Below are 25,441 nucleotides of genomic sequence, written 5' to 3' on the forward strand. Positions count from 1 at the left end.
GCCCGTACCCCCACCAGTCTCTTTAGCCCAGAAATGAGTTCTGCACCTTGAAGGCTGGCTCTGAGAGTGAAGGGCAGGAGGAAGAAGCTGCAGTTTGTTTTCAGATACTGCACTCACTCCTCTACATTCCGGCTCCTGGAGTGTTGTGATGCCTTAAGGAGATGGAATAGAGGCCAGACGGAGTTAAGTGGAGTAAATTAGATATTTATTGAAGTACCTTCAAAGGTCACACCCTGGGAGTACTGGAGCCACAGATGTGGCTCTGCCTGGATGGCTCTGAGATGGGAGCAAAAGAGGGCTTGGTCACGAGATCTCACATTTTTGTAAATTTTAGTACATTTATATATAGGAGTTAACTGCCCAATTAATAGCTTCAATAGCTTCAAATGATGAAGTTTTGTCTTCCTTGCTTGCCTGCCTGCCCTCCTCTTTTCATGTTGTTTATGCTTTGGGCCTGAAGTTTGAAGAGATTGTCCTTGAGTCTCCAGCTAGAACAGGATTGTTTTGTCTTCACCACACTGTGAAAAGATATCAGTAACACTTAATATACAGCTAAAAGCTGCACACCAAAACACAATAGAAAAACTTAAAACCTAAGGTATCAGTTGTCTGCTGACAGACAGCAGGAAAGAGCTCTCCTTTGCTTTTAGTTAGTTTTTAGATCACTTGAGGCAGAGAAGTTCCCTGGACTGTGGTTTTTCTTTTTCTTTGGAGTTGTTTAAACCTGCTCTGCACTGAACACCCCGACCGCACCAGCAGCTTGCACCTGCGGCCCGCTAGGCTGAGCCTGGGCTGTGGCATTTCCAGTGCCAGAGGGACTGATAAGAGACTGAGCTGAGCTACTGCCCACAGAGGGAGTTTCTGAGTTTGTCATCTCTTTTGTAGCGGCAAGAGGTTTTATTGTTTAATATTGTTCATTTTTTGTGCTGATGAATACTTTGCCTGTTAAATAAACAGGTTTTTTTCCCGTTTTCTCTGAGGAAATATTTTCCTGATCTGGTTGGGGGAGTGGCTGCTTGAATTTGCTTTTTAGAGAAAACCCTTTTGGAGGTTTTCTCCCAAATTTGCCCAAATCCAGGACAGGTTGGTGGGAAGACAGAGGACCCCCAAGTGGCTGGAGTGGGGGGAGGTTGGAGAGGGGGACCCTGAAGTCCCCCAGCATCCCTAAGCAGGACCCTGGAGAGAGGGATCCCCAGGACCCATGGGATTCTCAGCATCCCTGAGGAGGGGAACCACCAGAACCCCAGAGGGATGAGACTGGAAATGGGATGCTCCTGGTGGCTTTTTTTTTTTTTTCTTGATTTTTGGAAGTTTTTATGGACACCAGATGACTTCTGGAGATGGATTTGGTTGGGAGGAATTCCCAATCCAAGGGATTCACACCTTGTTTTTCCCAAACCAGGATTTCCCATTCCCAAACCTTGGCTGAATGGAGGAGGAGAAGGCTACAAGGAAGAGGAAGATGCCCTGGGACACCCAGGCAGGTGAGGTGGAAGTCAGTGCCTCTTTCCCCCTCTCTTCTGCTCCATCTCCCAGCCCAAATAGCCCCTGTTGCCTTCTGGATCAAGGCAGGCGACCTGGTTCTGAGGATCAGCACGACGGCCTACTCTCCAGGGCCGTTCGGGCCAATGACACACGCAAACATCAATATGATGGACGGTCAAAAGGCGTTTATTACTTCTTCTCATGGGGTCTTATAGTCTAAGGGGTCTCTGCGTCAAAAGGGGGTTTGTCCTTCTTATCTATGGTTAGTAGGGAATGGAAAAGTACTGGGTAAGGAATGGAAAGTTACTACCACTCCTGTTAGTGGGGCCACATTCCTAGGGTAATCTCTTATCTTAGAGGAACAAAGGGTCCTGGCTTTCCGTGACATTGCGTGATCTTCCGCAGCGCCTTTTACCTATCTACCACATCTCCCCCCCCTTTTTCACAAATGAATGAGGTAGTCATATACATAGGTACTAAAATGAGGTATAAGGTTGTAACTTCACAAGGGAAAGGGGTTTTGGGAAACCTGAGTAAGCTTTTGCCAGACAAGTTCGGAAAATCTTGTGACTGGCAGTGTTCCTTGGTTGAATTCACAGCAATTGTCGTCGGCCTAAGAACTGGATGTTGGTCCGTTCCAGGCGGCTCTGAACGAACGAGACCAGCTTGTTCAGCAGGCATGGTCCGAAGGTAACTGTTAGAAACAGCATCGCCAATGGACCTATCAGGGCATAAATCAGAGTGGTTAGCCAAGGTGATTGATTGAACCAGGACTCGTACCAGCCCTGTTGGGCTTCCCTGTCTTTCTGTCTCTGAGCAAGTCGGTTCCGGAGTTCTGCCATGGAGTCTCTCACTATTCCCGTGTGGTCTGCATAGAAACAACATTCCTCTTTCAAGGCGGCACACAGGCCCCCTTGCTGCATGAACAGGAGGTCCAGGCCTCGCCTGTTCTAAGACCACTTCTGAGAGTGAGGAGACCGACTTCTCTAGATAGGAGATGGATTTCTCGATCCTTTGCAGGTCCTCGTCTATGGTCTGTTGCAGCTGGGACAGTCCTTGGTGCTGGGTCGCAAGGGCTGAGACACCCGTGGGCGTTCCGGCTGCTCCCAGGCCGAGCAGCATTGCGATAGTTATACCTGTCATTATTTCTCTTTTGTGGATCCAGCTGGGTCCCTCAAGAAGATGGTACATCTCTTCGTCTGAGTGGTACAAGACCCTAGGAACAATCAGAACTTGGACACAGAAGTCGATAGAGTCATTGAATTTGGGACGGAACACACAAGGACTCATCCAGATTGCTGGCAAACCCACATCCTAGATGCGGATGGGACTGCCCACTTGTTTTTCCTGTTAGGCTTGACAATTTTGGTGCAGTTGTTTCCTTTCGGCCTAGCTAGGGTTGCATTGCCAAAGCATTTGCCTCGGCCTGTGACTTGACTCAGGGTGATTCCTTTGCGAGGGGTACCCCATCTGCACTGGTGAGGGGCATCGGCTGAGGAATAACTGAAGGGAGTGTTTAGAGCGACTCCTTCGTAAAAGGGGGGTTTGACATCGTAACAAAGCCAGCAGGAGTCGGTTAGGTTAGGGTTGGATTTGTTCAGGGATACAAAGGTAGCTTCTAACATACGAAGGATTGGGTCTGAGTCTGACTCGGTTAAGTGGCTCATCAGAAAGGTTTCTGCTTGACCGGTCGGGACATTGCTGACCCCTGTGGGTAAGGTTTTGGGGTAGGTTACGTTTCTCCCTTTCGGCACGCTTTTAATCGCTTTGTTGGGTCCGACCACTCGGGGTGCCGATAGCTGGAGCCTGATAATTTGCATGTTCACCCTCTCTTTTGACCCTTGAAGGACTACTGTCCACGTTCTGCCTGTGGCCCAGCTAGGGTGATCTGGCTGCAAGACCGTCATGTTGTAATCAGTGCATGCTCGAAATCTAGGGATTTTATATCGGTTTCAATGGAAGTTTTCGTGAAAGAAGAAGGGTGTTTTGCAGCCGATGGGTGCCCAGGTGAACTGCAAGAATTTGTCTGGCTCTTGTGGATCCCACGCAGGCCCCGACGGTCTGGCATCTGTAACTATGGTTCTGCAGCCCCAGTGCCCACAATATCCCCACCCTGGGTGATTGCAGTAGCTTTTCCCAGGGTTTGAAGCTGGGCACCAGTAGGATAGGTACAAGTGTGTGACATGTGGGGAATAAGGGTTTATCCTTGGCTGTCCTGGAAACAGGTCGGTGATGCGGAGCACGAAGGATGGGGTGTTTGGTGTGGTGATTTCTCTGAGTGCTTTGCCACTACTAAGGTGTCGCATGACCCACTGAAGGGCTGATGGGGGTAGTGATCTGGGCTGGCTTGCCCTCTGGCGACAAGCCCCAACAGCAAAAGCACATAGAAACACCGTTGATGCTTGGGTCTCACCCGTGCAGGTCTTTCCGGTGCTGCCTGACGCCTTGGTGGTCTGTCGCTTTCGTCTGGAACCGGGATGTACGCGTCACGAGGACGTCCCACGAGCAGGTCCTGTAAACAAAGACTCGCAATTCTCGTCAGTCTCATTCTGCTCGCTATGGAGGTCCGGTTTAATCGACTTAAGTGGACACCACCTGATTTTGCCGTCCTTTTTGACAGCTGCGTACCCTCACCCCGTGAGCATCAGCCTCCAACCCTGTTCCCACTCGCCTAGCTCGTTTCTAATTACCACCTGTGGGCCCTCTTCTAGCGTTCGAGTGGCCCAGAGTTTTTGGACGGGACTGTTTGTTTCATCTCCCCTAGGGAATTGATTCAGTGCCAGCAAAGAGGTTGCCAGCATACGTGCCTGATCTCCTGGGGGAATAGCGTTGGCAAAGCCCTCTGCTTTTGCCAACACTTCTAGCTTGGTTTTCAGGGTCTGGTTTGCTCTCTCTACTATGGCCTGCCTGGTACTGTTATATGGGATGCCTTGCACTATTGTGATGCCCTATTTCGAGGCGAATTCCTGTACTGGTTTGGAGGTAAAATTGGAGCCATTGTCCGTTTTAATCTGCTTGGGGATACCAAGCCAAGCCATGGCTGTCAGCCAGTTCTGAATTGTGGCTTTGGAGTTAGTTTTGGGGTGCTGTGTGGCTATGATCGTCCCACTATAAGTGTCCACTGTCACTGCAAGCCATGCTCGGGGCTTCAGCAGTTGACATAAGGTGAAGTCCGACTGCCAGATTTCTGAGGGCTTGAGACCTCTCGGGTTGACCCCGCAGGTCTAAAGGGGTGACTTCTGGCAATGAGGGCAGGTGGCTACCACATGTTTCGTGTCCGCTGTCGAGATTTTGCATCTCTTCCCCAGTGCTTTGGCTCCGATGTGGAGTGACTTGTGCAGTCGACGAGCTCTTTGCAAAGTCCAAACGCCTTTTGCTGCAGCGTCCGCTTTGACGTTGCTGATCTGGAAGTAACCTTTGACTGGGTCATGGCTGTTGATGTGGATGACTGACACGGTGCCCTGTCATGAGGAGAGTGCTTCTTCCAGCATTAGGGCTGCTGCAGATGTTTACACTCCTGGTCCTGCCATGGCTAGGCAGAGCCTTGCCACGAATATAGAGTCCGTTACGATGTTGAGGTGTTTGTCTTGGAAGAGTCCGCACGCCAAAACCACTGCTGCTGCCTCCTGTTGTTGCACTGACAGTGTGGGGTCACACGCTTTGACGCAGTGCCATTGTGTTTTGCGGAGAAAAGAAGAAACCTCACAACTTCGTAAGAGTTGTAAAGTCCGGTATGCTTTATTACAGCGCGCGCCGGACGCAAGCCTCCCCAATAGGCAAGCGTACCTCTGAAGACCTCAGGTCGCCTTTTATCCCCCTCCCAAATGCATATGCATACAGTTTCACAATAAGTTCATGCATATTCATTCCGCGTGACATTTAGCACTAGTTCTTCTTTATCAGAGGAATTCCTAGGTCTGGGGCAGATCGACCTTGCGGTAATTTCTGTTTTTCTTTCTCTGTCTCCTTGCTGTCTCTGGAATGCGGCCTTTTCTTCAGCTTTGGCCCCACAGACCTCTCACCTCTTCCAGGCACTTCACCTAATTCAGAATGGATCCCCACTTCGTCTCATTCCCCCCTTTCCTAGGAAATAAGTAAATTCTTTTACTTAAGGAAAACCCCCACGACGATAAGTGTCTTCACCATGCACGTTTGACAAAGAGGTTAGTACAGCTATTCGTTGTAGCATCCTACAGTTCCAAATTAACAATGTAATAGATAGTCCTAAACTTATCCCAACTAATATTAGTAAAACTACAATGGGGTGACACAACTTATTAAAGATTCCATTCGCAGTTGGTGACCACCCAAAGATCATATCCCACCAGTGATGATCTATATTCTGTTTTATTCTTTGTAGAACCCTGGTTATCTCCTTTGTATCGTGTTGGACAGTAATTAAGGTTTTCTTTCCACTTTCTTGGATTTCCTTCAGGATTTCCAATAAGTCTTGGTGCTCAATTAATTGTTTCACTAATGTAAGGTTCATCCCAATAGGGGCAGGTGGTAGTCTGTGATACATTGTGTAATTAGCTTTAATCAGCTGGTGGGATGTCACTGGGGCCAAGTATGAAAAATCACACCCGATAATCTTAACAAAATTACAAATACAGAAGTTAGAGTGATTTTTACTAGACAGAATAACATCATTGCTATCAATATTTACTGCAGCACAGGCAGTCCTCAAACACACACACCCTTTTCCAGTGTATACGAGCACAGTTTTCTGGTCAGTGACTGGATGGACTTCAAAGTGACAAATACTCTGTTCAGTGTCCAAACACACATCCTGAGCATTAATAGTATTGCTTTCGCAAATGAATCCCATCTGTTCTCTAGTAATGCAGGATTCTAAGTTTACTGTCTGCCACTTTCCATTCATCTTTCGTGCCCACACTCTATGTTCTGAAGGATAGAGTATAGTTTTTTCATGGTTTAATCCTAGGGCAATGATGGGATGGATAACATAAACAGTGGCATTACGTATGGTAAGCACAAAGGCAGTTGCCACATTAGAAACAGGATCATAGGTGAAATTCACCATAGTCCACCAGGACTGAAATTTCCTTTCAAAATCAATTGCATTATCCCACACAACCTTCCGAATTTCAGCTGGAAAATTACCTTCACTCCCTTCCCGTATGATCAGAGCTGCTGTTGCCTGCATCCATAACTGTGCTTGTATACAACTGAAAGCTAAGGACACATTATCTTGAACTATACCAAGTGCTTCTGCTATCAGCTTGTGGTCTTGGTCCCCGGCCGTTTCCCATTTTGACAGAACTTTTGAAATCTGCCACTGGCTAGTTCCTAATGCCAATAGAGATGACTGTAAGGGTTGCTTCAATTTTGTTAGGCTACCTGCTGCAGTGGCCAGTTTATTCATCAGTATTTCTGAATCAATTCCGTTTAAAACTCCTAATCCTGTCCCTAATATGCCAGTTAGATCCCTTCTTGTTCTGCTCCTGAGGTATGCCTGTTTTTGTAACCATGTTGTCCAGCCCCCAAATGAAGTTTTTAGGAAGGAGGAGCAGGCTGGTTGGATTTTCGAGATGTTAATTTGCATTATCAACTCCACACGTTTGAGAGACCATTCTGGATTGAATAATAGTTGCTGCTCACCCACATTCCTTACTACATAGGGGCCTACCCCATACACCTCAGGTTCAAGTTTGGGTTGAGTCTGAACTATTTGAGTCTCGGTGTGGGCTGTATAGGGTTCTGCTGTGGTAAAAGGTGTAGTATCTATTTTGAATTTAAATGAAAGCCCTATATCTTCCTGTGCCCAAAGGCAAGTTATTTCTACAGGCTGTATTAAGGTGAAATTGCACCAGCAGTCTGATTCATTTGGGCTATCACAGATTTCCTGGCGTTCATGTACACCAGGAGAGGTGGAGACACTAATTTCATTTGGTCTCTCATAAGTTGTCCCATTTATCATCCGGCATCCTACCTTAATTCCTTCCCCTCTGATCCCTTGAAGTGTCCACAGCTTCTGTTCCTGCCATTCCTGCTCCTCATATACCTGATCTCCATGAATTACCACAGTGGATAGGTTTAAATTCTTTATCTCAGAAGGTTTTCCCATGGATCCAGTATACTGATTAAATGCCTGGGACCAAGGCCATTCAGCATTGCTCTGAATAAGGGTACTTTCAAGTCCTAAAACTTCAGTTATGATTACACACAAAACAATTCTACAAACTAAAATATGAGCTACTCCCGACCGCAGTATACTCATTTTGCCCGAGTAAGTTTTAGTCTGAGTTCATTGTCTCCTGGCGTCACTCCTCAAGAGGTTTCTGGGCCTTCTTCACCCGAGAGTGATGAATCCAGGCGTTCTGCTCCTTGATTTTGATTGCAGTGAAGGTGGTGAGAAGCACTTGGAATGGTCCTTCCCACTGTGGTTCCAAGGTCTTTTCTGTAAGAGACCTAACATATACATAATCTCCAGGTTGTATATTATGTACTGGCCCATCTAATTCCCTGCTCCGAGTTCCAGCCACATGTTTCTCAATTTCCTTGAGCTGTTTGTTTAAAGCCACCATGTAGGTGGCTAGTGTTACCTCTCCAATATGAGTGGACACTCCCTTTTGTATTCCATATGGTCTTCCATAGAGTATTTCAAAAGGGCTTAGCTTTTCTTTAGCTCGAGGTTTTGTTCGAATTCGCAACAGTGCTATTGGAAGAGCCTGGGGCCAAGGTAGATTAGCTTCCTGCCCCAGTCTTATGATCTGCTGTTTAATCAAATGATTCATCTTCTCCACCTGGCCGCTTGATTGGGGGCGGTATGGGGTGTGGAGTTCCCAGTCTATGCCTAGGTGGCTGCTAATCTGTTGTACTATTTTGGAAACAAAATGTGATCCTCTATCTGAGGATATTGTGGCTGGAACTCCGAAGCGTGGTATTATTTCTTGTAATAGTACTCTGGTCACCTCTCTAGCTTTGACAGTTCTTGTGGGGAACGCTTCTGGCCACCCTGAAAATGTGTCTGTCAATACCAGCAAATATCGATACCCCCCTTTCCTTGGGAGTTCTGAAAAGTCAATTTGCCACTGTTGTCCAGGCCCATGGCCTCTCCCGATCTGACCGAGTTTCAGTCTGGGGGTATTTTTGGGGTTAGTCTGGAGGCAAAGATCACACTGTCGGGTCACCTGAGTAATAGTGGCATATAAATTTCTAGCAACAATTCTTTCAATCAGGTAGGTGTATAGGGCATCTATTCCCCAGTGTGTTTTCTGGTGTTCCTCCCTTACTAGTGACCACAATAGATGGGAAGGGATTACCAGCTTCTTTTCAATGGTAGCCCACCCTTCTTGGTTATACGTCCCTTTTTGATCTTCGATTAATTTCCTATCTCTCTTGTTGTATTCTGGCTTACCTTCAAGGGAGATTTGTCCATCTGGAATAAGGGCTCCTTCAGTAGCTACCTCACCTTTTGCTGCTTCTTTTGCCTCTCTATCTGCCAGCTCATTTCCTTCTTCCAATTCTGAGCTCACTTTTTGGTGTGCCTTAATATGCATAATTGCTACCTTTTCAGGCAGCTGAACTGCTTCCAGTAGCTGGATTATCTCTTGTGCATGTTTGATGTTCTTTCCCTGTGAGGTAAGCAGTCCCCTCTCCTTCCAGATGGCCCCATGTGCATGTACAACTCCGAATGCGTACCTCGAGTCTGTGTAGATGTTTATTCTCCTCCCTTTTGCCCTTTCCAAGGCACGGGTCAGGGCAATTATCTCAGCCTTCTGCGCGGAGGTACCTGTTGGTAAGGGTCCAGACTCGATTACCTCTCTGTAGGTGGTCACTGCATACCCAGCATGTCGCTTCCCATTGGCAACGTAGCTGCTCCCATCAGTGAACCAGGTTTCTGCATCCTCCAGAGGGGTGTCCTTTAGGTCTGGGCGGCTGGAATAGGTCGCTTCGATGGTCTCCAGGCAATCATGGTGTACTGCTTCTCCTTGGTTCCCACTGAGAAAGGAAGCTGGGTTGACAATATTAGTCACCACGATCTCTACATCATCTTGCTCTACCATGATGGCCTGGTATTTCAGAAATCTCTGTGGCGAAAGCCAGTGGCCACCCTTTACTTCCAGTACTGCAGATACAGTGTGGGACACTAGCACAGTCAATTTTTGTCCCAGGGTAAACTTGCGTGCCTCTTGAATGTTCAGCACAACTGCTGCTACAGCTCTGAGGCAACCTGGCCATCCTTTGGCTGTTGCATCTAGTTGTTTAGAGAGGTAGGCAACCGCCCTCCGGTATGGACCCAAGTCCTGAGCCAGTATTCCCAGGGCAATTCCCTGTTTCTCATGGGAAAATAGGAAGAATGGTTTACTCACATCTGGAAGTCCCAAAGCTGGAGCTGACATGAGGGCATTCTTCAGCTGGTGAAAGGCCCGTGTTGCTTCTTTTGTCCACTGCAGGTCTCTGCTTCCATCGGCAATAAGAGCATAGAGGGGTCTGACAAGAGGTCCATAGTTATAAACCCACAGCCGGCACCATCCTGCCATGCCTAAGAAGGTTCGGAGCTCTTTTATGGTCTGGGGTTTTGGGGTTTGGCATATGGCTTCCTTGCGAGCCTGCCCTAACGTCCGTTGCCCAGCACTCACCTCGTACCCCAGGTAGATAACTTTCTGTTTCACTACCTGTGCCTTTTTCTTTGATACTCTGTATCCTTGGAGTCCTAGGAAATTCAAAAGGCTTACCGTCCAGGCCACACATGCTTCCCTTGTCTGAGTGGCCACTAGAAGGTCGTCCACATACTGCAAAAGCCTTCCTTCTTCCTGTGGAGCTTCCCAGGACTCCAGATCCTTTGCAAGTTGCTCCCCGAACAAAGTGGGGGAATTTTTCCAGCCTTGGGGTAGTCTGGTCCATGTGAGCTGGGTTTTGCGCCCACTCTTAGGGCTTTCCCATTCAAATGCAAAAATTTTTTGGCTGGCTTCATGGATGGGGAGGCAAAAGAAGGCATCCTTTAGATCTAAAACAGTAAACCAGGTTAGCTCAGGTGTTAGGCAAGTTAATAAAGTGTATGGATTGGCTACCACCGGATACAGATCTTCTGTTATTTTATTGACAGCCCTCAAATCCTGTACTATCCGGTATGACCCATCAGGTTTCCGAACAGGTAAGATGGGGGTATTGAAATCAGATTGGCATTCTTTCAGTAATCCTAACCGCAGAAAATTTTCAATTATTGGGCTGATTCCTTCCCTATCCTCTTTCTTTAGGGGGTACTGCTTGATTCTCACTGGTTGCACCCCCTCCTTGAGTTTAATTATTATGGGAGAGGCATTTTTCGCCCTCCCTGGCACATCAGAGGCCCACACCCCAGGAAATACCTGACTCAGTATTTCTTCATCAATTTCTTCCTTAATGCCAATAGCTGTCAGAGTTAAACTTAATAACTCTATGTACTTTTGATCATTTACCTCCAGAGTAATTTACCCCTTTTTGAATGTAATGGTTGCTTGTAACTGTTCCAATAAATCTCTCCCTAAGAGTGCTCTTGATGAGTTAGGCATGTACAAGAATTTATGAATACCCCATTGTTTTCCCAATTTATACCTCAAAGGTTATAAATTGGGTTCAGACTGGCCAGTTGCCCCCTGCACTACAACATAATCTTTTTCCACAGGTACTAAAGCCTTATTTAAAACTGAATATGTAGCCCCCGTGTCAACCAAAAATTCCACCCTTTTCCCTTCTTCCCCCAGCCTCATTGTTATAACCAGTGGATCCGCTGGGGTAGAATCCCCCGGTCCTCTTCAGTTGTCTTGCACGTGTGCAGCCATCTGCTGGCCACTCCTTCTTCGTTCTGGGCATTGGCCTTTCCAGTGTCCAATTCTTTTGCAGATTGCACACTGGTTCCTTTCCAGCTGAGGTGGTCCCTGTCTCGGCGGTCTCTGGTTGTATTTCCTCTGCCTTTCCTCCTGTACCACTGCCACCAACCTTTTCATTCCTTGTTTATATCCTTCCTCCCGGTTACTAAATACTCTCCAGGCTTCCTCTAACAAAGCTTCAAGATTCCTCCCATCTGGTCCCCGAATTTTCTGAAGTTTACGCCTGATATCTCCAGCAGACTGCCCCAAAAATGAATTAACTAGTTGATTTATCCCTATCTCAGACTGCGGATCTAATGATGTATGACGACGCATAGCATCTCTCAAACGCTCTAGGAATACAGATGGAATTCAGAAGGCCCCTGCTTAAGGGAATATAAGGCAGACCAGTTTATGGTTTTTGAAATAGCTCTTTCTACCCCTGTTGCTATCCACTCTTGATACTCTGTTAATTTCTTTACCTCTGCCGACACATTAGGATCCCATTCTGGATCTTGGAGGGGGAAATGTTATTTTACATCCAGCTGTGTGGCCTTACAGCAATCCTCTGCCAAATTCCCTGCTGTCTTTAAGATCAGCTGTTTTTCAGTCTCAGTGAAAGCATCTAGTAGTAGCTGGATGTCAGCCCAGTCTGGATTGTGTTGTTTGATAACATATTGTAGTTATGTAGGCAGTGAGTATCGGGTCAACACGATAATTCCTTGCAATCCTTTCCCATGCTTCTAAATCAAGGGTGGTAAATGGCACTTTGATCATTAATTTGGCCCCTTCTGGTCCCACTGCCTGTCGCAGAGGGGCCTGTAGCACTACTTGCCTCCTAGTTCTAGATGCAACTGGACTCCCATGCGTGGGGTGGGTTCTAGTAGATGTGCCCTCCCCACCTGAGTCCTCCTCCTTTTTGGGGAAGTTCCCTTCCTCCTCATCCTCAGTTTCAGCCTCAACCTCCTCTGCCTCCCCCCCCCAGGGAGGAGCTGGAGGACCTTTCACCCACTCAAATGTGTCCCGTTCTTGCTCCTCAGAGCGATAGACCTTATCTGATCTCATACACCGTTGTCCTATACTGCATGCTGAACAACAGCGTTTGATTTGCCCTCTCTTTGCCTTGTTATCTTTTTCAAGGGCCAAAACCAGTGGGTCTGAGGGTGATTTAATCCCACAGTCCTTTTGCCACTCTTGGTGATTCCTTAAAACAAAAAACATATCAGCATATGAAACCTCATCCCATTTACCTTCCCGTCTTAAAAACAACATTAACTGCAGTAAAGTATTATAGTCCAGGGTTCCAGTGGGTGGCCACCTTGCTCTGTCCCCTAACCTGTACAAGGGCCACCAGCGTGTGCAATACTGGATTAAATCCTTTTTATTCTCAGAGCCCCCTCGGCTAGTGATTTCCTTCCAGTGGGCCAAGATGCACCCTAAGGGGCTAGCCCGTGGAACTTCCTTGCTCTGGTTAGTTCCCATTATTTCCTTCTTGCCCTCTCTCACTTCCACCCAAACCTCTTTTCACAGGACTTCACAGTAGCTTCCCAGTCCTTCTCCCACACACTCCAAGTGGCAGGTACCAGATGCGATCTCCCACACAAAAGCTTTAAAATCTTAGACTCTGAATTAGTTCGATGAGAAACCTCTAACTTACACTTGGGGCAAGTGCCCCGTCGCCTGCTAGAACAGTAATACCAGCGTTTCCCACGAACTATGCACTGTAATAATACCCACGCAGCGTGCCAGCCCCTTGATGCACCAAAGGCTACCGGAAATTTCCCGCAAAGGCAAGCTATTCCATTTATTACAGGGAGCTCTAAATCCTCTACGGCAGGCTGTTCCCAGTCCAGACTTACGAGAGCGCCAGCTGAAGTCCGGTAGAGCCCCTCTAAATGAACTCGTTCTTCTCCCCTATCTATCCGATAATTCACCGGATTCACAAACTCCCAGGGGTCGAGTCCAAACCACTGAGGCAGAGGAACCCCCCGGGTTTGTCTAGCCACGGTGAGAGCGTGCACAACCTACACCACAATTTACCACCTTTATCCAATAACCGTCCTCACCCACACTTTTCTACAGTTTACTCTGTTTTCCTCTGTTTTCTCTGTCGGGCGCTCCCCGCCCGCGCAGCCTGCTTCGGCCGGTGTTTACTCTGCCTCTCCAGCGGCGGGTAGGACTCCCCTCCCCCGCGCAGTAGAGCACTATGGATCTACTCTCTTTTATACAACATACACTTCATACACTTACACAATTGCAAATACAGTGCGCTGATCACTCAATGCAACATACAGCCACACAGTGTCCGGACACCACTCACACACACACGCAAAGAAAACATACGCGGGTCCAGATCTGCCCTATCAGAACAATGAACCCCAATACACGCATACATGGGTTCACCCAGCCCACCCCCAGAGCTGCTAGCGGTTCCGCTCTATCAGAACGATGAACCCCGTCTCTAATACAGTTTTCAGCTGCTCTATCAGCTGAACTCAGCTGCTCTATCAGCTGAACCCAGACGTCTCTGGGTCTCTAGGTGATTTACTCTCTTGCTCTTCTTCCTCCACCCCGGGGGCCCCTCAGTACATACCATATCCTCCTCCACAGGCCAGCAGGTCCTTGTCTATCCCAGCAGGAGGCAAGCCGAGACGAGCGGAGCCCCGCCAGGAAAATCCTGGGGCGCGCCTAGGAGTCCGTCGGTCCCCTCCCTGCCCCTGCAGGGACAGAGATGGAGATGAAAAGTGTCTCCTTCTCCTGGCTGGCCTGCCAAGAATGTTTTGCGGAGAAAAGAAGAAACCTCACAACTTCGTAAGAGTTGTAAAGTCCGGTATGCTTTATTACAGCGCGCGCCGGACGCAAGCCTCCCCAATAGGCAAGCGTACCTCTGAAGACCTCAGGTCGCCTTTTATCCCCCTCCCAAATGCATATGCATACAGTTTCACAATAAGTTCATGCATATTCATTCCGCGTGACATTTAGCACTAGTTCTTCTTTATCAGAGGAATTCCTAGGTCTGGGGCAGATCGACCTTGCGGTAATTTCTGTTTTTCTTTCTCTGTCTCCTTGCTGTCTCTGGAATGCGGCCTTTTCTTCAGCTTTGGCCCCACAGACCTCTCACCTCTTCCAGGCACTTCACCTAATTCAGAATGGATCCCCACTTCGTCTCAATTGCTCTCCTGCCTGCCACACTGCTGCTGCGATTGAAGTTGTGGAGGAAGCGTCTGTGAAGACCGTTGGTCCCGGCTGCGGTTTGTCCTTGACCTTCGGTGGCATGTCCATGTCGACCACGGTCAGCAGCTGAGTCCAGGGTGGCTTGGAGGAGTAGGAGATTTCTCCTCCGGAGCCGGAGAGAGCAAGGGCCAGGTACTCCAATATTGTGGCTGACTCCGTGGTCGGCTGCTTGCGAAACGGAAGGTGGATGCTTGTCGGCTCGGTCCCTAGGTGTTTCAAGGCGAGTCTCCTGCCTTTCATGATGAGGCTGGCGATGCATTCGATTCCTGGGGAAAATGCACAAGCGGGTCTTCCGAGGACCACCTATTGGATCAGCCGGGCCTTTTCAGCAAGTCCTTGGGCCAGTGCTCCCACTCCCCCCTTCGGTGTAAAGTGGACGTACAGGTCCAGTGGCATGGCTGGGTTCCACCTGGCAAGTGTGCCAGTGGACATCTGGTTTTCGATGAAGTCGAGGGAGCTCATTGCTTGCGGTGTGAGCTCCTTGGGTTCCCAGGGGTGCTTTCCTTTCAGGAGGTTGTACAGAGGGTGCTTGACCTCGGGAGGAATCAGGACAATGTTGCGAAGCCATTGCAGCGATCCCACCAGGCGTTGCACGTCATGGAGTGTCTTGACGTCTCAGTTGACCTTCATCTCGGGGGTGTCACGTAGGAGCTTGTAATTCCTACTCCCAGGAAGGTTACGCAGTGTTCTCTCTTGATCTTTGCGCTCGCGATCTCAAAGCCGTTGGCCTGAGGGGTCTCCGTGATTGTGGACACCAGGTGATCTACTTGGCTTGTCGATGGTGCTGCAACTAGGATGTCATCCATGTACTGAATGATGGTTGCGGTGGGATAGGAGTGTCGGACTGCCATTAGTGCTTTGTCCACGGTGATTTGGCATATGGTCGGGCTGTCGACCAGGCCTTGGGGAAGCACTCTCCATTGGAAGCAAAGGTTGGGCCACTCGCCGTTTCGAAACGCCACAGAAAATGTGAATCGTTCCCTGTCCTCAGGGTGCAGGGGTATCGAAAAGAAACAGTCCTTGATATCCAGTACTGCACACGGCTGCCTTCGGGGATGGCTGAGTTTGCGGGTAGCAGTGTCTGGACTGGACCCATGGGTCGGATCGTCTTGTTCACTTCTCTCAGGTCGTGGACGAGGCGATAGCCTTCTCCGGACCTTTTGGGGATCACAAATACAGGGGTGTTCCATAGGCTGGTGGAGGGTTCTACGTGACTCTTTTGCAGTTCGCGGTCGACCAGTTCCAGCAAGGCTGCCATTCGAGGCTCTGTCAGGGGCCACTGCTCAACCCATACAGGGTCTGATGATTTCCAAGTCAATTTGATTGGCAGCGGAGGGTGTACGGCAGTGGCCCTCATGATAAATTTGCAATCCCCCGGGGCCGGGATGCTTGGAGTGAGGCCGCTGCCAGGGAAAGCTGTGCCGGCTGGGGACAGCTCGCAGAGTTGCTGCCCTTCCCCAGAAGCCTGGGCTAAGGCGGTTGTCCTGCCATTCCTGCTTAAATACAATCCGCACCGCCCCATCAAAAAGCATGCGACTTATTAGTGTAATATCAAAAGTGAGCAGATCGTTATTGCTAGAAAGGTCATCCTCAAGAGTGGGTACTACAGCTGAGTTGATCCCTATTTCTGAAACCGCTTTGGCTTCTTTTGGGTTAACTGGGGTATATGCCCTTTGTTGGTTTCCCTGCGCTCCGGCAACCCCCACCGGGAAAGCATGCATGGAGGCTGCCGGTGCCCGGTCCCCACAGGCTGCTTTTATTTTTCCCCAGTCGGTGAGTTTGTGTTGCGATTGTTTCCTGATATTGTTTAAAGCTTTATTCAGTTTCGCTCGAAACCGCATTAATTCTGCTCTCTCGGTTTCCGAGTCCCAGCTGGACTCGGTCGGCTCTTCTGAGCTGTCTGAGCAGCTGTTACTTGACTCTGAGCCGGAAGCTGACTGCTGGTACACTTCTGGCGCTCCGTGCCGTCTTGTTCGGCTTCGACCTCGCTCCTCCCTTTGGGGGTGGTGCCGCTCCCTCCCCCTGGGGTCCCCCCGCCTCCTGCTGGGGGAGATCCTTACCCTATAAGGACCTAATTTGAATAGAGCGCTCTGGTTGGTTTTACGCTCCTCCGCGGGGGCTGCCCCTTCTCCCCGCTCGCCTGCGCATACGTTGTTAAGCAGGCTGACTGCGTTTCCGCCTCCCACCTCCTCCCTTCCGACCTCGCCATGTGGTTCGGCGCCATTTTTAAACACACATGGCGAGGGTGAGTTTTTACCAATCCCGGAGGGGTCCGACAATCCGGCCTCGCTCCGCGCCTCCTCCGCGAGTCCCTGCCAGAAGCATCGCGCGCGCTGCTCTGCCTCCTGCGCCGGATCGGCTGCCGGCGGGGAAGAGACGGATAGAGAAACCGCGGTTTTTTTGGACGGTTCCGCGGGAGGGCTAGGACCCGGCGGGCTCTGCAGGAAAGTCGGGGGGTCCCCTGGGGGTTCCAGGGGGTCTCCTGGGGGCTCCGGGGGGTCTGGGCTCAAGCTCGGGAAAAGGTGGAACGCGCCCGGCCCCTGCATATTCCCGCCTTCAATCCGATCACTCTCAAAGGCGGTCTGCGTCGCGGCCCCCACCCCCAGCTTTGGTGTAGCTAATAAACGTGTACGCGCGGCTTCCCGCGTCTCCTGTTCTTCTAACATCTTGCGTAGGGCCTCTTCTACTTTCCCCCACGCTTTGAGGTTTTTACCACTGCCTGCGGACTTAGAGTCCTCTGCTGAGGCGGCAGTGCACTTCTCCCGCGCTTCCCAATGTATTTACCGGACGTTCGATTGTCCCCAGCTCTAGGAGCCTTGCAATAGCAAGATTAGAGTTCCTGAGCTCACCTTTAATTCCCCATTGCTCATGAGCCTGACTTACAACCTTCGCTGTGGATTCCGTGGTCCACGCTGGTCCGGAGGCGTCCCTCCCGCTGTGGTCAGACCTGCTGCCACAGCCGCTGTCCTCTGCCCAGGAGAATCCCCGTTCCCCAGGTGCAGATCGCTTTCCCGGGTTTCGGGCACCAAATGTTGCCTTCTGGATCAAGGCAGGCAACCTGGTTCTGAGGATCAGCATGGCGGCCCATTCTCCAGGGCTGCTCGGGCCAATGACACACCCAGACATCAATATGATGGACGGTCAAAAGGCCTTTATTACTTCTTCTCGTGGGGTCTTATAGTCTAAGGGGTCCTCTACGTCAAAAGGGGGTTTGTCCTTCTTATCTATGGTTAGTAAGGAATGGAAAAGTACTGGATAAGGAATGGGAAGTTACTGGCACTCCTGTTAGTGGGACCACATTCCTACTGTTAGTGGGGCCACATTCCTAGGGTAATCTCTTATCTTAGAGGAACAAAGGGTCCTGGCTTTCCGTGACATCGCATGATCTTCCGCAGAGCCTTTCCCTATCTACCACAGCAGACAACTGATACCTTAGGTTTTAAGTTTTTCTATTGTGTTTTGGTGTGCAGCTTTTAGCTGTATATTAAATGTTACTAATATCTTTTCACAGAGTGGTGAAGACAAAACAATCCTGTTCTAGCTGGAGACTCAAGGACAATCTCTTCAAACTTCAGGCCCAAAGCATAAACAACATGAAAAGAGGAGGGCAGGCAAGCAAGCAAGGAAGACAAAACTTCATCATTTGAAGCTATTGAAGCTATTAATTGGGCAGTTAACTCCTATATATAAATGTACTAAAATTTACAAAAATGTGAGATCTCGTGACCAAGCCCTCTTTTGCTCCCATCTCAGAGCCATCCAGGCAGAGCCACATCTGTGGCTCCAGTACTCCCAGGGTGTGACCTTTGAAGGTACTTCAATAAATATCTAATTTACTCCACTTAACTCCGTCTGGCCTCTATTCCATCTCCTTAAGGCATCACAACACTCCAGGAGCCGGAATGTGGAGGAGTGAGTGCAGTGTATGAAAACAAACTGCAGCTTCTTCCTCCTGCCCTTCACTCTCAGAACCAGCCTTAAAGGTGCAGAACTCATTTCTGGGCTAAACAGACCGATGGGGTACGAGCTTCATGAAGTCACCCCAGGACACGCCCCTGTCAGGGTCAGGGGGTTCCGTCCCCGCCTCATCTCTGGGCTGCCGGGGGTCTCCCAGCTCCGGTATCGCCCCTTCCCTTCTCCCCACCCCCGGGGGTCCCCCGTTCCACGGCCCTGGCTCTCACAGGGATCCCCAAAACCAATGTCCTGCCCCGTTTGTACCGGGCCATCCCCACGTGGACCCGCCGGGACCCCCCTGAGGGGTGATCGCGGCTCCTCTGCCCCCGAAAAAGCTCCTCTTAGGGAGCCCGAAGATATCCGGGGCTCGAGTCCGGGTTCTGCTGGCTCTGAACACTCACCAAAAAAATCCTCCTGGAGACCCCTGGCTGGAGTTATTTAGGAATTTAGCTACTTGAGCTGTTCTTCTTCTGGGACTTTCAGCAGCCTTGTGTTCCTCACCTTGGAGTGAATGAACCTTGTCAGTCTTGCTGGTATAATTTGCTCCCTTTCCTCCAGTGATTTTAACAAACTTTTCAAGGAAGGACAAGAAAATATTTTCTTTTTCCCTGGCCATCCACAAAAGCCATTTTCCTCATAAGTTCTCCCATAAGTTCCCCAGGATGAAGGAGGGACTGTGTCCAAGTTTCCAGGAGTTCTTCCAGAAATAACCACAATCTCCTCAGAGGAAGGAACCATGATGTTGTCAAAGGCACTTGGGGTCAAAGAACAGTGCCTGAACTCACTGTGCCAAAATATTGTTGCAATATGGTTAAGAATACTGGTAGAGAGATGCCTCTGCCCCAATTAAGGTGCTAACGAGACCAAATCCAAAGTAGATTTTATTAAACAGTAAATGTGAGGTAGAGAGAGAGATCGAAAAAAGGGAAAAGGAGGGGAGAGCAAGTGAGTGACAGGGACAGAGTGGAGCAGGGCAAGTGTGACATTGTCCCCTGTGTGTGTGTTGCCATCCCACGGTGGGGGTTTTACACCTGAGCCAGTTTGGGTAAGGGGGGTGGTGTTCACCCCCTGAGCAGGGATTACCCCACTGTTTCAGGGTGCAATGTAAGATGTAACCAAATGCATGTTTTCAATCACCATCTTCATCAACTGTTATAAACAGGTGGGGCAGTGTTCTTTATCTCTTCCATGACTCAGCCCTGATAACGCCCTCCAAGGGAGATATCTTCTGTGAATGTGCCATTGAGTGTCAATGCAGGACTGATAAAATTCCATCATCCCATTGTGGGATGCTCCGCCCAGGGGGAGGATCCGAGCATTCCTACCTGGATATAGGCTGAGGCTTGAAGCACCAGGAGCACCTTGCCTACTGGATTCCCAGAGGACAAGAGCTCCATAACAACCACTGGACCTTCAGAGGAAGACCAGACCCTTCTACAGGATCACTGCTTTGACAGAATCACGTTCATCACTCCAACAGGACTGCACCCACCATTTAATGGGACTGCTACCACCACCTTGACCAACAGGGTGTCAGGTTATATCTTGACTCTGTCAGTTTAAGGCAGTGTTTCTGTATCATTGCCTTGGTCCTAATTTTCTCATTAAATTGTAATTCTGACTTAGACTTTCCTTCATGTTTGCCGTCAAACCAGTACAAAACTCAATGTGCTCATCCCTTGTTTTCCTCCCAAAACAAAATTTCCCATTCCCAAACCTTCACCTGATGGAGGAGAAAGTTGCGAGGAAGAGGAAGATGCCCTGGGAAACCCAGGCAGGTGAGGAGGAAGTCAGTGCTCCTTTCCCCCTCTCTCCTGCTCCAGCTTCCAGCCCAGCACTGCCCCCGGCTGCAGGACAACCCTGGTGCCAATGCCATCCTGCAAGTGATGCACTGGGGAGATCTCCTTCCCCTTCCCTCTGGCACGGAGGCCAATCCCATCCTCTCTTTCTCCTTCCTTCCCCAGGTAAGGAGCTGAGGATGGAGACCAGGGAGGAAAAATCTCCACATCAGAACCTTGTGAAAGAGGCCATTTTGAGCGACTCTAGTGCAGAGGAATCCAACATGGAGGAAATGCCACAGAGATCCCACAGGAGGAGGGGCTCCAAAGCCAGCCCAGGATTCTCTGAGGAAGAAAGAACCACCCAGAGCCAGGAAGGGGGACAGAGCTTTAGGCAGAGCTCAGAGATGGTGGTTCATGAGCAGCTTCATGATGGGGAGAAGCCCCACAAGTACTTGCAATGTGGGAAGAGCTTCAAACAGAGCAAGCACCTGGTCAGCCACCACATGATCCACACCAGGGAATGGGCCTACGAGTGTGGGGAATGTGGGAAGGGCTTCAGCTACAAATCCACCCTTGTGACCCACCAAGGCATCCACACTGGGGAGAGGCCCTGTGGGTGTCCCCAGTGTCAGAAGAGGTTTCACACCAGCTCCAGGCTCCTCCAGCACCCACAGATTCACTCGGAGGAGAGGCCCTTCTGCTGTCCTGACTGTGGGAAGGGCTTCAACCACAGCTCCCACCTCATCAGGCACCAGTGCATCCACACAGGGGAGAGGCCCTACCAGTGCGCCACATGTGGGAAGAGGTTTCACACCAGCTCCCATCTCCTCCTGCATGAGCGGATTCACGATTCACACAGATGAGAGGCCATTTTGCTGTCCCGACTGTGGGAAGGGCTTCAAGCACAACTTCACCCTCATCAGGCACCGGCACATCCACACTGGGGAGAGGCCCTTCGAGTGTCCCCAGTGTGGGAAGAGCTTCATCCAGAGCTCTCACTTGACAAGACACCAACAGAGCCACCAGTAAGGGAGGCCCTGCAAATGCCCCAGCTGCAGGAACAGCTTCATGCACTGCTCTATCATCATTACCCATGGGAGAACCCACATTGTGATCCATTTTCCCTGTGATCAATGCTGGGAAGACACCTGCCCGTCGTCCTGCCCCTGCCCTTGACATGATGTGGGATTGAAGAACATGAGGGTCTGGCCATGGCCCTGTCATTACATTCACTGCAACCTCAGGTTATTGCCAGGGGCAGGAAGGGGACTCTCTATGTCTCTTTCCCTGAGGAGAGGAGTGCCCTTTCCAGGCAGGGGGAAATACGTGGCCAGGGAGACCCAGTAAGTTGTGTTTTAGATTTCCCTGTAAACAGTTTTATTTATCCCTTCTCTTATCAATATTGTTTCTGTTCTGTATGTTTCTTATCTCGTTGGTGTTCCCAATAATTTGTTCTTATCCCAGCCCGGGATCTTTGCCTTTTGTGCTTTCCATGGGAGGTAGGAGGGCAGTGAGGGCAGAGCAGTTTTAGCAGGAGCAGGAAATTGGTGAATCCCATTCCTGAACCCCGGCCCGTGGAAACCGAGCATCCCAGCTGGTCCCAGCCCTGGTGGCCATGGCAACAGCCTTGGGAGCGGGTCCCTGGCTGGGGCTGTGGGAACCTCTTCCCTCTGGTGCCCAGGCACAGGAGTGGAGGGAACGGCTGCAGCTGAGTCGGGGCAGGCTCAGGTTGGATGTCAGGAAAAGGTTTTTGCCCAGAGGCTGCTGAGGCCCTGCCCAGGCTCCCCAGGGAAGGGTCACAGCTCCAGGGCTCTCGGAGCTGCAGCAGCGTTTGGACAGCGCTGCCAGGCCCCGGCTGGCATTGTTGGGGTGTCCTGTGCAGGGCCAGCAGTTGGACTGGAGGGTCCTGATGGGTCCCTCCCAGCTCAGCCAATTCTGTGGTTCTGGGATCCCATGAGCCTGGGGATGGGACTGCCAATGGTTGCCATGGCAATGGGCTGTGGCTGCAGGCCTGAGCTGGTGTCCATGGCAACCACCCCTGGCATGGGGTCTCCATGGAGCTGCTGAGGGACTGACTGTAGCAACAGTGGCCTGTTGATAGTTGCCATGGAAACTGACCATAGCAACAGGGGGCCGGTGATGGTTGCCTGCTAAGGATTAGACTGTTACAGGCTCTCAGAGGGGTTCCATGGGGACTTTCCAAGAGTCTCCAGGCTCTTCCAGAGCTGGAATGTCACACACAGAGACAGGGGCTCCATGGAGATCTCCCAGGGCTTTCTGGGATGGTGAAGAGCCCTGTGGTCAGAGGCAGTCTCAGCCATTCCATGGTGACATCCCAGGGGACCTTGGGCTGCAAAGGCACCGATCTGTCACAGGCACTCACGGGGGCTCCACGGTGACATCCCAGGAGTCCCCAGGCTGCCAAAGAGCCAGGATGTCCCAGACACTCACAGGGGTTTCTGTTACGGGCAGAGTGGGGCCTTCAGGCAAAGTTCATTAGAGAAGCTCCTGTTGGGTAACAAGGCACAGAAAGGATCCCCAATAGCCCCCATAGATCCCCAAATGTCACTGTTGAGTCAGAGATGACACAGACTCAGATCAGAAGGCTAAAGGGCAAAAACCACCCGTTTATTCAATCCTCTTATTTTATACCTTGGTTTGCTACAGGTGGACCTCACTGGTCCTTTAATCAACACATTTCATATGATTGGCCAGTTAAGACAACACCCTTCAGTAAACACTTTCATGAAAAGAACCAACTTTTTACAAACATTGTCGGGGCACCAGTTATTGATGTTTATTTTATGTTGAGCCTTTTTGGGGACTCCCTGGATGGGGTAAACCCTCCTGTAGCAATTCTGTGCCAGATAAAAGGAGATGCACAGGACTTTTTTGGTCTTCAGCTTCTTGTTTATTGTCATCTTATCTAAAGTTTTGCATTGCTGTCCACACCAGGCTCAGCACGCTGGAAAGACACCTCAAAATGGCCCTAAAATGCACGGTTTCAAGGTCTTTTAATGTTGTCTCATTCAATTAACTCTTAAAATGTGCATTATTTTTACTTATCTGCCAATAACTCATCCCTTGACTATCCACATAAACTCTGCACTGTGCTTTCCTTGACCAATCACCCTGTGCCACCAACACTGCAGAACATGGAGTAGATGAAAAAGAAGACAGGGACTACACCCCAATTCCTCCATCTTGCTTCCTATCTACAATATACTAAAAATCCCAAAACCTAAATTTCTCATCGAAGTGACATACTACACTACTCTCCATTATCTATTTCACACTTTGGTAAATTCTAATCTATATCAAAGTCTTGGAAGTCCTCTCCATGGAAAAGGTTAAAGACAGTGTTTCTCTGGGGGTCAGGACCCCTCAGAGCAGACAGAGAAATATTCCCTGTGCCCTGAATTGCCACACATTTAGCCTAAAATCCTTTAACCCTTAATATGTGAAGTTATCCAAAAATGTTCCAGGTAAGCAGGATTATAAGGAGAAAAAATAGAGAACAGAAAGACAGCAGATCCATAGAAAGACACACACATAGGCACCAACTGCTGGGGTACCAGCATTGCTAACAGAGGAACTCCAGGCAAAGGCAGGATCCAGACCATAAGCTGGCCTTGTGCTCCGGCTTTTAACCCGCTGGGCCTTCATGGGTCTGCCCCTGGGGTGGGACTGCCAGTTGTTTGTCCAATCAGAGCCAGGGTAGGCACCAGCTGCTAGTGTGTGATTGATTGACAGATCAGCCAATCAGAGCCCGGTTAACACTGCCCCTGCTATGTGACTGACAGGTCTGCCAGGCCAGGGCTGGGGATGGGCCTCTGTTCCCCCACAAACCAAGGCCTGACCAGGCCCTGGCCCTACACGGGCATTCCGAGCATCCCAAGGTGTCTCGGGACATTGATCTCATCCAGCCTCTGACAGTGACCACAGTGACAGGAACCTCATGGAACCAAGGGTCCACGGTGATATGGTGGACCTCCGTGTACTGAGGAGTCCATTGTGGCTGAGAGGCAAGATGTCTTCACAGACTATTCAATGGGTGAATGTAGGGATGTTAGCATCTTTGAAATGGGTCTTAATGTCTCTACTAACTTCAAGAAACATTTTAATTACAGAGGCTGGACAGCTTGGTATAGGAACGTGCTTCTTGTTGACGGAGTGACAAAACTATTCTTTGTTTTCTTAAAAAGGAAAAAAAGCTCAGAAGTTTCTCTCCTCAATTATGTGAAAAGACATTTCATAGGAAGCCTCCTGAAACAGAAAAGGGTGTGCACAAGCCTGAACTTCTGAACTCTGGGTTAAAATCACTGGTTCAAGAGGGGAATATGGGGTAGGGGGTTCAAAAAGTCTGTATCGTCTGAGTACCTCAGCCAATGGGGAAAGGAAGGGGGCAACATGTGGCTAGGAGCTTTGATAAAAGGAGGCTGATCCCTCTTGAAACTTCGAGGAGAAAACTCCATGGGCATGTGCCCTGGTGGATTCTCTCCCTTTATTCCATTAAAGTTGAAGGACTCCTCTGTCTTCTTTATGGACACTGGCTTTTCACAGTGTGATTTTCCATACATGACACCATGGAACATCACAGAACCAGGGAGCCATTGTGACACATCAAGGCCCTGTTGGAACAGAAAAACCATTGCTGACAGTACAGAACTCATGGAACCAAGGGGCCATTGGAACAATGCACATCCAAGGACACCATGGTGACACTATGGAACCTCATGGAATCAGGGAGACCATTGTGACACTCTGGTACCTCACAGAATCAGGGGGACCATTACGAAATTCAGGACACCTGTGGAACCAAGGGTCAAGGATGAAGCTGTGGGGCCTGTAGAACCAAGGAGCCATTGGGACACAGTGGGACCGCAGGGAGCCGAGGAGCCATGGTGACATTGCAAGGGCTCAGGGAAGCATGGGGCTATTGTGACACTACAGAAGAAAGGAGAACAATGTGACACTCCAGGGCCTCATGGAACCAAGGAGACCATTGGGACACTGTGGGGCCCTATGGAACCAAGGGCACAGGGAACAGGTATGGCTGGTTTGGCCTCCCGGGGGCTGCTGGACAGGTCTGGCTGACCTTGGCATGTCAAGGCTGCTTCTCCTCTGCCCCTGAAGCACTGGGACTCTGGGCTTTCCTTCCTATGGGAGAGA

General features: G+C 49.8%; 1 protein-coding gene across 1 annotated transcript; it reads left to right on the plus strand.

Annotated features, from left to right (window-relative positions):
- Positions 1-20,466: 20,466 nt before the first annotated feature.
- LOC132085536 (zinc finger protein with KRAB and SCAN domains 1-like) lies at positions 20,467-21,132 on the plus strand. Its single transcript, XM_059491005.1, has 2 exons — positions 20,467-20,844; positions 20,944-21,132. The coding sequence occupies exons 1-2, from the start codon at positions 20,467-20,469 to the stop codon at positions 21,130-21,132; spliced, it is 567 nt and encodes a 188-aa protein (XP_059346988.1).
- The last annotated feature ends 4,309 nt before the right edge of the window (positions 21,133-25,441 follow it).

This window comes from Ammospiza nelsoni, chromosome 31 (genome assembly GCF_027579445.1).
Source record: "Ammospiza nelsoni isolate bAmmNel1 chromosome 31, bAmmNel1.pri, whole genome shotgun sequence".
NCBI lineage: Eukaryota > Metazoa > Chordata > Aves > Passeriformes > Passerellidae > Ammospiza > Ammospiza nelsoni.